The following is a 12,330-nucleotide window of genomic DNA, read 5'->3' as shown; positions in this document are numbered from 1 at the left end:
GTTCAGATATGTTCATTTCAGTTCATAGCATATTCGAGGGTAATGATTATAAGCAAGCAGTCTTGAAGATAATGCTGCTGATCTTTTATAAAGTAGTGGTCAGCAAAGGCTTTAAGTGCATCTCATGATGCAGTTAAGTAAAGCTTGCTTCTAATACACGAAGTGTTTGACAAACACAGCATAAAAATAGTATCAGCAGTAAAATAATTTAAGTGGGTATTTGTTTGAATACAAGATATATGATGTGTTTGACACACTTTTGTTCTGTTTTTCCTTTGTTTTCATTTACTTAATAAGCTCTCTTAAAAGGTTTTGAAAATTGGTGTAAATGATTTGTAAAACCAGATTTACACAATCTAATAACTCAAAGTCATGCAAAGCAAACTGGTTTATTCCTTAGGTAATTTGAATTTTAATGGAAGTATAAAACTCCTGTAAATGAGTAAGATGTGTTGTGAACAGAGAATTCGCATGGTTGGATGGCTGTACAGTGAAGGCCTGCATTTTGAGCCCATTCAGCTTTACAACTCTAGCTGAGACATGCATCGAAAATAGGCTATCTCAAAACACTTTTTCTACTTCTTGTTTCTCCTTGGAGCAGAGCAGAGAGTGCTGTGGAAGCAGCAGAGAAATCTCTTCCCATCTCATTTCAGTACTTCTCTTTTCTAGCTCTGCTTGTGTTCCTCATGCAAACAAAAGGGAAAAGACCAAACTCCCCCTCCATTGCACTTTGCCCCAAATTCAGCAGTTCAGTTGTAGCTTGGCTTCCTCAGGACTCCTATTTGGCACTCTCAGTGTCCAAACACTGTAGTGATACACAAAAGACATTCTTTACAGCTGGAAGTGTAGGTATGATCTTAAAAGACTACAATTAAAGAAATCAAGAGCTCTGTGAACAGTAGTGAAAAAAATTGGTATGAGAGATTGCAGAGGGGCAGACTGGTCTTCCTTTGTCTACTGTCATCTTCTATCTTAAAATTATGCTTCTTTTCACAGCAGGATAAGGAAAGGAAAACAATTAAAAATTAGTAGATTTTCTTACAGAAACTTTTGTGAAGACATTATCTTTGCATCAGTGTTGATGTTCTGCAGCTAAAACTGCAGGCTGAGGAGATAAAATGTGTCAGAAACATCTCCCCTCCAGAATGATCTCTGTGGATTTGTGTGGGGCAACTGTACCCGCAAACTGAACATAAGTTTGTGTCTTTCTCAGTGTACGACTGCCCGAAGAAGAAGCCCTGATTTTTGTTTCTGGGTTTATGGGCCTTATAAACTGAGCTATGGTAAGCTATCATGTTTTACCTAAGAAGAGTTTTAACTATTGCCTCTGTGTTTTAACACAGAATTTCATGAACTACAAAGGGGATCTTTTGTCAGAATAAGATAGAGCCTCTTGCCAAATAATTGTTGCACAATTTCATTTGCAGTATTTCCTAACTTACAATTTATAGGAAGTAACTTAGTGCTATAAGGCAGTAAGTGGATGCACAAATGTTTTGTGCCTATCTTTGGAGGAAGAGCACATTACCTCAGTTGATCTGCCAGCCTAAGACTGATATGGGAAACAGGAGTATTTTTGTGATGTTAGAACTTACACTGCTGATCCTTGTATTGATTTTAAAAATAAATGGAAATATCAGCAATATTAGGCCCTTTTCTTCAACAAAAACTAGAGCTTTGGCAGCTCGTATGTAAGCATAAATTAACTGCTGGGTAATTTAGATATTTCTTTGAGACACGTGGAAAGTTCTTTTCCCACTCTGACAAATAGAAATGGATACTGTCTTATTGTCATTGTAATGCTGTAGTTAACATCCTTGGAGAATTCCCAGTCCCATGCATCACAGCATGAACTATTTCAGCTTTTCCTGGTCTTCCTTCATCATCTGTTTTGGGTTATTTTTGGCCATTTCATTGCACTGTATGCAGTAAACATACTCTGTGTGTTTCTAAGGACCCAGTGAAGTTTCCTTGAGGTTTCCTGGAATAATTAATATAGTTTATGCTAACTCTCTTTGAATGTTTATTGCAGAATGACCTACAGTGAAATAGAAATAGGGTGTGAAACAGAAAATATAGATGAAATCAGTAGCTTTATGCCAGAGTATTTAATTCCCAATGCTGTCTTTCCTCTTACTTGTCTTTAAATTATCGTGAATTTCTTTGGCTGTAAGTCACAGTTTCTCCTGCGCAAGAGCCTTTTGTTTATCTTGCTGTTGCTTTAAAAACATATATTTCCATTATTTCTGCACCTCTAATAGTTGACTTTAATTATACCCATTAATAAGAAGTTATAAAGAAGTGTTTGAAATTACGTAAAAAGTATGGTATCATACTCATTTTCATCTTCTTAATAAAATTGAAGTGCTTGAGTCCATCTCATTTTTGCTCAGATCTACTTTCTTAGTTCTTATGCCATCTGATCGAGTCTCATGATTGTCATAGAGATTTCTGAATACTGTGGTTATTTGGAAATGTCCAAATGAATACGTGACCTAAAATATCAGCCAATCTTAACCTTTAGTAGGGCCTAACTAGGTAGGCAGTAGGTAGGTAGGTAGGTCTCATTTTTTCCTTAAATAATCCTGTATTATATTTGTGGGTTCTTCCTTTTCCATAATGTTTATCTGCAAGAAATGTCATCTTTGTCCCAGAACAATAATGTTCTTGATTAAGAAGAACTTAATAGATGAAGGCTAAATGAATGTAGAAGAGATAAGGAAAAGGCTGATAGTTTAGTGAATTTGGATTTAAACAATCATTGCAGAGTTTACTGACTTGAAACTTTTTTACAAAGGTGTACACGAAACTCAAGGCAAGTATCCTTTCTTCCATGCTGTTGAATTCCATCCCATGTGTTTTCTACCACTGTCCCCAGCTTGTTCCCACTTATTACCTACTCTATGAAACTGCTCTTTTTAAAGCACTGACTCATACTGTGTCAAGTCAGGGAAGTTATGTGGCAAGATTATATCTTTAGCACTTCTTTTAAAGGAGCAAATAACCAAGGCATGTGGACCTTAACAAGACTGTGAACTGAAAATGTTACGAGGACAATACTTGAAAAATATATTTCAAAAGCCTAAGTTCCAGGATGTAGCTTCATGTCATTTCCACTATTTCAGAAGTCTTTATATGCTACAGAAAGCTCTCAGGAAAGTTTGTCTCAGCTTATAGTTCACTTTCTTTTTAATGTCTCTTTCCATGTTTCATAACTACTTCTCTTTAAATAAACTTTGAATTTTTTGCATGTGCTGATTTGTTTTTTGTAACGTGAGGATAAACAAACACAACCAGTGTATCTTTGGATTGCCTTGTTGTTCTTTTTTTTTGTGTATCAGCATTATACATTTGGCATGATTTATGTTGCCTTACTGTGTGTGTGTAAATGTGTATGAAAGGAAGAGCTTTCAGGCAGGGAAACTGAGGCAGAGAGCTGTGGCACAGCGATGTGCAGGGTAAAACAGTGGGATCAGACTGGTTTCCTAACTGTTGCAAATTCAAAGATGCAGATTATGAATTAAGATTATAGAAATCTTTTGGGCAGTTTTAGCTTTATAATGGCAGTTTCTTGACAAGCCACTGAGGAAGAAGTAATGCCTGCTGGATGCTTGTCTTTGGAGTCATCTGTCTAAATCATTTAGACAACCCCAGGGAGGAAAATATGTCAGAACAGGCTGAATGGTAAGAGATGGGCTATCAGAAGATGACCAACAGCATTGCTGTAAGCGGACCAGCCTTCTAAGTAAATTTTTTGGTTTATGCCTGTAATACCTCGCCGAGAGGCTTTTTATGTTTGTGTATCATAATGACTGCAATCAACTGTAAGAATGCATTATTATACACAAAATCAGCATTTGAATGTTAGAAAGACATCTGCTATAAAGTTATCTGGTATCTTAAAAGAAAAAAAAAAAAAAAAAAGCACCAATACTCTTGGATATGAGCACCGTTGTCTGACAGATTGCAAAAACACTAGGAGGCCTTGCAGGCTACAGCTAATAGTGTATGACAATGGGTCTGGCATCCTAGGTGGGAAGCAGCCTGTGTGGAGGAACATGGTGCCAGAAATTCACAGCACAGCACAGAATACACCTACTTGGGGAAAGCTGATAAATGGATGGAGGGCTCTCACAAAGAAGGCCACTCTCCTTCAGGATACCAAAATGAAGCTACAGTACCCATCTGACACTAGTCCTGGCTTGCTCCCAAGTGTCAGTGATTTTGCAGAGCATGGCTCCTTGCCTGGCTGTCAGTTCACTTTTGTTTTAAGCTGTAGTTGTTCAGGTATATTTTCTGAAACAAAGTCATATTTGTCATGACAAAGTCATGCGAGTCTGTGAGAATTTAGAGGTTACAACTATGAGAAATGAAACTGGAAAAATGGAGAATCAATCTAAGAGAAGGAAATCTATCATCATTGAAGGGATTTTCAAATGAGAGTTCAACCAGGAGTGGGCCAAGGGTAAAATATTCAAATAATTCTTCTGCACCTCCTGTTTTTTTCCTCTCAAATTGAGTGATGAAAGGATAAGAAAAGTCACTGCGACTGAAAATGTTTATTTGATGCTCTTTACATAAGATGAAGTAAACTCATTGTTTAGTGTGCAAGGTTTGAGTGCTGTAAAGCTGAATTTTGAGCGCTTCTCAGAATCTAGCACTCCTTCAAAGGAGGAGGTGTAGATTTTCAGGGAAAGCTGACACAGTGCTTCTGGACGCACTGCCACTGCTTAAGGAAGTAAATTCTAAAGGGCGCGTTAAACATAGTGATTCAAGAAGAGTCATTTCAGAACAACTGTGCCTAGTGTTATCCCAGAATGATTGCAGTTGTAAGCAAGAAAGAAATGCCTGGCACTTCTGAGAGCTTACCATACATATACTGCTCATTTGGGGCCAGATTGTGAATGGTGCCTCAGGGATACCAAAATCTGATCTCTGTCCTGAACAGGTACTGTATAGATGATGCAGGCAACATATGAAGATGTCAAATCATTGTTGCCTGAGGGTTGATAGCAGCATAGCAGTAAGCCTGCACAAAGAGCTGTATTGTTTACTCTTGAGCTTAAAAAAATTTGATCCAATGTGACATAGTAAGTAAAAATGTTTTCTTTCTTCAAGAAATTGTTCTTGGCAATTGCAAACAAGCCTGAAAAACTATCTGCGCAATAGATTCCCTAGCAAATAACACAAATTTAAAAGCAGTATAGCATGTATTCTTTAGCATGAACAGTATTGTCAGAGGTATCCTACTAAATTAATGTTACAGTATTATAGAGGTGGCTCCTTTGACTTAAACATTGTTGCCCTTGGGATGAATTTGTCCAGCATTTCATAGCATTTGCTAAGGTGTATGCCTTCAGACTGTGAGAACTGCTTAATTCTGATGTGTAGCCATTGTATTTGTGAATATAACTGAATTGAACCATACCAGCTAGCTTCCACGTAGAGATTATTATCCAGAGCAAAGTGCTTTTAAATCCAAGTGATGCAGGGAGTATCTAGAGAACTTCCATTTTATTGAGCTACGTGCTTTGTAACTAGTACTTTGAGGATCTTTGAACCAAAAAGAAAACAAAGGTGGGTTCTCACAAATACAGATGTTTGAGAAAGCTAGTTTATACAACATTCTGTAAACAAATTAGCACAAAATAGCATCAGGTTGTGTACCTGTGTAAAATTAAAATAAACGTACCCTAGTCCAAATTCTTTGCGATGAAAGCTGAAGTGACACCACACAGAAATTGAAAATTTGAGGGAACTTGGAAGTTGTGGAGAGTGAGGAGTATTACTGTCTCATCATTATTTAGCTATACTTTTAGGAAAAAACCACACACTGAAGCCTGGATGTATGAAACCACACAGAGAATGAAAAGGCTGTGGTTTCAGGGCTCATTGGTAGCTTTTGGTCACTGTCTTGTTTTATACCATTTAACACAACAAGCACCAGAAGAAAAGCTTTTTGTATGGTATAGGCCCCGTAGATACTTAGTGTGAGTGTTCAACATGGCTATTATTTTGTATGTCAGAAATAGGATACCCCAGCCTTCTTGCGGCAACCTGTGACAGTCCAACCAGAGATGGTAAAGCTGTTGTAAGGCAGGGAGTTATGGAGAAGTTTATCTGGTCTACCTTGGTAACTTTTACTCTTTCACGTCATTGCTTGTCTTTGTCATTTCTTAGATGTGTTTGAAAACCTCATGCCCTCTTTTTGCATGTTGCCCACTCAAATATAATTGCCTTCTCAGTGACTTCATTCCTTGTAAGCTCCTGCGCAAGCAAGTACAGCCCAAGCTTTCCATTTGTTTGGTTTCACAGTGGTTGAAATGCAATGGAAAATGGAAATGTGCTTAACCTACGCAAAACTATAACTGTAAAATCTCAATATTGCATCTTTATAGTATCATTTTCAGCATAAGTCTGAACCATGCTGGAACTGAATTTTCTGTACTTGTAGCCAGCTCTTTGACTTCCTTATAGTGCACTTTCTTAGCTAACAAAACTGAGGAATCACTCCTTGAAGGAAAAGTGAATCAAGGCATCCTAAATCCTGGATGTAAGCCAGCCCTACGCTGACTTTTTTTTCTGTAGGAATTTCCCTTTCAAACCATCTCTATTTTCTGTTTTCTGGACCAACTGCTTTTATGGACCTTAACTTCCACCCAACAAGTCCACAACAACCATTCTGTGACTTTCCTGTGGCTGGGAGGAGGTAAGCAGCCCTGCCTTGTTATTCAGCAGAGCCCAGATTTCTGTCAGTTCTCACCTCCTTTAATACACATGATTTTATATCAAGAGTCACTAAGCTTTTTCTGACTAATTTACATACTAGCAGAGTATATTGATGCCCTTTGGGTGATTGTATGGTTTTGCCTAGATGTGAGCTTCTTTTGTGTAACTTCCAGTTTTTCTGACGTGTTTGATAATTACCTGCTTATAAAGGCTTGTTATGAAGGGAGGGAACTTGAGAGATTTTGCTTCTTGTCACACACTTCCTTCCTTCTCTTTAAGCCAGGCATGCAGTTGTTTTGAGAATCTTATGGGTAAAATCCACACAGCTAGTCTCAGTAAAATATCAGTAAAATATAATTTCCCCATGAGTTTCATTTGTAACCTTGGTCAGCAATTTTAGCGATTAATCGTTTATACTTCCTCAGCTGTTAAATAAAGTACTGTAATGGTGTGATGACTAGAAAGAGTGATGCTTTAATTAAATAACATTTGTGATAAATGCAATATTTAAGTGATATGAAGGCTTTGTAAATATCACACAGCCAGATAAGGTCCACTGTGCTAGAATTTTACTTAGGGAGAAAGCTTAAAAATTGAAGCAGAGGTTGTGTAAAACTGCTGGGGAAGGTTAGATAGAAGTGGCACCTGGTTCTTGTTGAGAACCTTTCTGTGAAATTCTCCAATGTGTTATGTAAATCAGCTGGGATTCTTCAGAATTATGGTTTTGATGCAGACAATATGTATCTATAGTCCAAATTAACTTAAAACAACTCTAGCATGATGAAGTTCCTGTGTATCAAAACTGGGCTTTCTGGAGATTTAGGCCATGTCAGTTTCTTTCTGAACACGTTTCCAGTAATTATTATATGAGGTGGTATGGACACACATTGTCTAATGGAAGGATTTTGGCCTGTGTTATAGGGTTTCACTCAAAGTTGGACTCAAAGTTGAAGCTGGATTTAATCTTATGAGGAATTGAGTTTACTTATGTTGTCTGTAAATTATTATGTAAATGTATGCATGTGATGCATAGGAAGACCTGAAAAATAAAACAAATATATTCCAATGAAAGAAGCTACTCCAACGTTTATTCCCTTTGTAGACTACTATACAGTGTGTATCTTTTATCCAGATATTGGGTGTACTGGCATAAACTTCTTTGGTTAGGTTGCATTTACTGCAGGAAATGGACCACAGTCCTCTGGCATTATCATGATAAGAGAATTGTATGGGGGATATGTAATTAAGAATTGAAGACAGAATTAGAAAATAGAATTAGATTGCCTATATCCATTTGTTCAATCTTATTGTCAGTTCTAGAAGTGTGTTATTGCAAAAAAAAGAAAAGAATTTAAAAAAAAAATCAGAATTGTGTCTTTTTATGAAGATCTTATTATTGCCATTGTAAGTATTTTGTTGACTGATTGTTTGGGTTTCCTTTTGTCTCAACAGAAATCTTGACGGTCCATAAGTGAGAGGAGGGCCAATAAAATTTATCCAACAGAAAAGTGAATAAGAAGAAAAAGAATGATGGTTTCTTGAGTCTGGTCCTTTGAAAAGTTAAGTCTCAGTAGTTCCCCTGTAGAAATAGCTGAAAACAATCTATTTCTTTTGAATTAAGGAAGCTGGGTATTACTGCAGCAATTTAAGAAAAACCCTCTTAACTTCCTGGAAACTGAAAGATTTTTTTGAAGAAGTAATGGTCTCTGACATCACTGTGCACAGCAAGTCTGCGAGTGGTTAGGTTGGGGCAAGAGAGGAAGCCAACTCCTTCGCAGATAAGCAGGCAGTGTAATGTATGTGCCCGGTTATTCTCCTTTTTGGTTCAAGTTTTGCTGCAAAATTATTTTACAGAAAGATAACACAAATTTTGCTTTCCAGAGAGAGACACATGCTGCTTCGTAAGGATACGTCTGATTTCCAGAAATAACCATGTTTTTGCGCCTTAAACTCTTGGCATTTGGTGTTGCCTTTCTGTGCCAGGATGCTTTTGCCCAAGGTAGGTAGCAATTGATATTTGCTTCTCTAATTTTAATCTCATAATGTCTTTGTAGAATTCAAACAGATTCTAAGCTTTGTTATGTGGAGATAAAACATCTTTATTCAGCAGCTAGAATGTAATTGAATGCAATGGTGTCATAACCTGGATCTGGAAAATTAACGTATGATGTACAAAGCTAAAATGTCTTCCGCACAGTTGTGGGTTTAGTAAGACTTTTTAAAAGAAAAACAAAAGATTCATAGTTGCATTTAAAAACACATAAATTGATCTCTTGTGAGAACACACATTATCTTTATGTTTAGTCTCAAAAAACATTACTTTGTTTTATGTGCTTAAAAGCTGTAAGAAACGGTCTTCTCATCAATTTAAGTACTCCCTGATCTGAGAATCTACCCTAAGCTTCTCAGTTTGATTTTTACAGCAGTGTGGTTAAGACAAAAAGTCTCAACATTGTAAAGTAGTTTCTACTGAAAAATTACATTTATGATTAATTAGTTTTTAAAACTGCTTCTAGATGTTAGCCCAATGTAGATGAATTTGTCACTGATGCTGTGAGTAGTAAGTAAAGCAATTAATTTTGAATTAATACTTACTACAAAGATAATTTTATGGATCTGTTTCAGAAACTATTTTCTTGAAAATAACATTCAGCATTTTGTGTCTAAGTACCTTCCATCAATATTTAATGTAACGTGGGATTACAGCAGACACAAAGTTGGCACAAAGTTTGTTTTTTATTAAGTACTGTTCACCCTAAAAATGACCAAGAGCACATTTTCTGCAAGTGCAGATTATATGCAGTGCTGAAATATCTTCTCACCTGCATTAAATGTGTATGTTTCTGTCATAATTTCACTTTAGTAGCTCTCTGTTGCTAATGCGAGCAAGAAAATGATTTGCTTTTAGTTGATAACTCACTAAGAGCATTTAAAGTCTGAGCATTTAGCTTTCCTGTCCTTCAAAATCTCTGAAAAGAGTCAACACTGAATAAATGTGGTTAGTAGCTGCTGCATATTGTAAAAAAACAAGTGAATGCTGTATGGTAAAGAATCTTTTCCCCTTCTTCTTCTTCTTTTTTTTTTTTTTTAATCTGCTGTCCTACTTTCCATTTTATAAGACTTCCCACTGGTCGCTTTTTCCAAGAAGGGCAGGTAACTGCCTGCTCTCTCTGCCACCCCGCACAGTGGATGTTAGCTAACGGAGAGGGCTGGAAGACTCAGAGGGGTAACACTGCTTTATTTCAAGAAGTTCAAATAGTTATTTTCTCTGTCTGCAGACAGCAGTCTAGCTTGAGCCAATTCCTCTCTATGCGCTTTTACTAAACAGAAGAATCTCAGAGTAAGGATATGTTTCAACTCCTCTCTAGAGCACTTAAAGCAATTAACAGTCTGTTGCAGTGTCAAGTATTCAACCTCACAGACCTTGCTTTCACCATCTAGTTTGGCACAGGCTTATGTGAGAGCATGGAGCTCCTCTTTCTCTGCCTGGTGTTACACTTCTAGAAATCCATCTGCATATTTTTCTATTTAACTTGCATTTTGGTGTTCAGAACTCATTTATATAAACCATGGGCGGAGTGGGAATGGTAGGAGCAGGTGGCTCAGAGAGGCTGGTTCTCCTATCACGGTGGCAGCAGAGCCACTGTGCATCGTCATTACTGTGCAGATTACTCTGCCTGGTGGCTATGGGCTACTGTGCTGCCTGCTAGGAAGGTAGGAAGGAATTTCTTATTGTATGAGCAACAATAGGAAGAGATGACGTGGGCTTTGGTTTTATGGTAAGACAAATTTCAGGCACTTAATTGTGATGGTTGTACTTTGGGACTTATTTTCATATTTTTTTTGTTGAAGTGCCTTGTAAACATTTGCACTGCTGAAATATCCCATTAAATTCCTCAGTGCAGTATTTCTTAGTCTGTCATCTTCCCCCACTTGAAATAGCAAGCTTAATGAAAATCTGTAATTGCCAGGTGCTTACTTATTAAAAACTTTGGTGTAAAATTGATAACAGAATGTGCCCTAATATCGATGCTGACTTTCTGATCAAAAAAGTCATACTAACATACCTGATGCAATGCAACCATGATCTCTTTTTGGCAACAAAAACAGAACAAAACAAAGTAACAGCAAAAAATCATTTGCTCTCTTTATATAGATAAAAAAGAAAAAAAAAAAGTTATGCTTGCAAGCATTTTTTTTCCATTAGCTCTTTAATGTAGGCTTCTGCCTTACACTCCACAAATATATTAGCAATTTAGCAGCTTTTGAAAAGCTTCACTCACTACTGAGCCACTTCCTTACTTTCAGGAAGTTAAATAATTGCCTGACAGCTTTCAGTGAGACTTTTTTATTTTCCATGTGAAAAGTACTGACTTTCAGTAAGCACACAGAAATCTGAGGCTGTGTAGTCTCCATGCAAAAGGGCTTTGGATGTTTCCATCTAGAATTTTTGTGTTTTCCTTCTCCAGTCATCAGCTTCTACATTGCTCAGGCAATGGGTTGCTGTCTATCCCCCTAGAAAGGATTTAGCAGACCTAATTTTTAAGTGGCAGAACTTAGTAATATTGGCTACTAGAGGATAAGTGGAGATTCTCAGGCAGGAGGATAGGCATTAAAGTAGAAGGAAGTGAAATCTGGTATCTCTGGAACACTCCCTTTTCACATCTTGCAGCCTTGAAATGCTTAATTCAGAATCGAGACTTGGTTTATGCAGTATGGTGTATAGGGCAGTATGCATGGCTGTATGCAGGCCTGCTCACTTCCTGGGCTGTCTCAGACACAAACCAGTTCTAAGCTGTAAGCCAATCGGTTTTCTTACAGTAATGTACCTAAGGAGGACACGTTATTCTGAGCACTGCACCACACCAGCACGGTTATGTGGTTTCTGGACAAGAATTAGCTAATTACTTGGACCAAATGTGCAGTTTTCTTCACTTGGCCCTACACAAATAGAATAAGCTGATGGCTGGGTGTGGGATTTTGATTGATAACTGCAGATAAGGTGAGACGCTGATTAAAAGCTAATGGGATTTTCTTATGTTGTATGGAAGAAACATTTGCTAATCATTCTGTGTTAACTTACATAACTGTCATACCATACTGAGAATGTTTCACCAGTATAAACCTAAAGCCACAAAACTGCTGTGCAGAGGCTGAAGATCCAGCTCTCAGTGGCTGAGGACCATTACCTATAGTTTTAGTTTTTCTTTAGATAATGTAAGTTTGGGTTCTGAAGAACAAATCAGCAGTGAATATGCTAGGAAGGTCACATATACAGTGGAGCTGAAGAAATGAAGGGAGGAAATGGCATGAAGTGACTTCTCAAAATGTTCCTTGCTTTAGGAATCAGTCTCTATTTGTCTAACTCCAATGACCTGTCTGCAAAACTGTCTGCTGCCATGAGAGTGTGTGCATGCATGGAACAAGGAGGCAGCCTGCATGCTGAAGCTGTGACCGCATTGTATTAGTGCACAAAAGTCATCCTGTTTTCTTTTCCTGAGCCAATTGCATTGTAGCAATGAATGTACCACACTGGGAGAAAGCAAAGGAGAACAGCAAGCCACAAAAATGTTCTGTCCTCTGTTTGCACTCTTGATTTAG

The 12,330-nt window shown here is 37.5% G+C and overlaps 1 protein-coding gene across 8 annotated transcripts in view; it reads left to right on the top strand.

Moving 5' to 3' along the window:
- The first annotated feature begins 8,175 nt into the window (after positions 1–8,175).
- Positions 8,176–12,330, top strand: part of PTPRC (protein tyrosine phosphatase receptor type C) — a 59,207-nt gene continuing 55,052 nt past the window's right edge. For 7 of the 8 annotated variants that reach the window (XM_052665845.1, XM_052665844.1, XM_052665839.1 and 4 more), the window contains exons 1-2: positions 8,394–8,525; positions 8,611–8,728. In XM_052665845.1, the coding sequence (XP_052521805.1) occupies positions 8,662–8,728 (67 nt within the window). In that variant the 5' untranslated portion in view covers positions 8,394–8,525; positions 8,611–8,661. Of the gene's footprint in view, positions 8,289–8,393; positions 8,526–8,610; positions 8,729–12,330 lie in introns of those variants that run through there. The other variant, XM_052665837.1, reaches the window with a different exon arrangement.

This window comes from Tympanuchus pallidicinctus, unplaced genomic scaffold (assembly GCF_026119805.1).
Source record: "Tympanuchus pallidicinctus isolate F22 unplaced genomic scaffold, pur_lepc_1.0 scaffold7, whole genome shotgun sequence".
In the NCBI taxonomy this organism is placed as follows: domain Eukaryota; kingdom Metazoa; phylum Chordata; class Aves; order Galliformes; family Phasianidae; genus Tympanuchus; species Tympanuchus pallidicinctus.
This window is presented reverse-complemented; position numbering and strand designations above follow the sequence as displayed.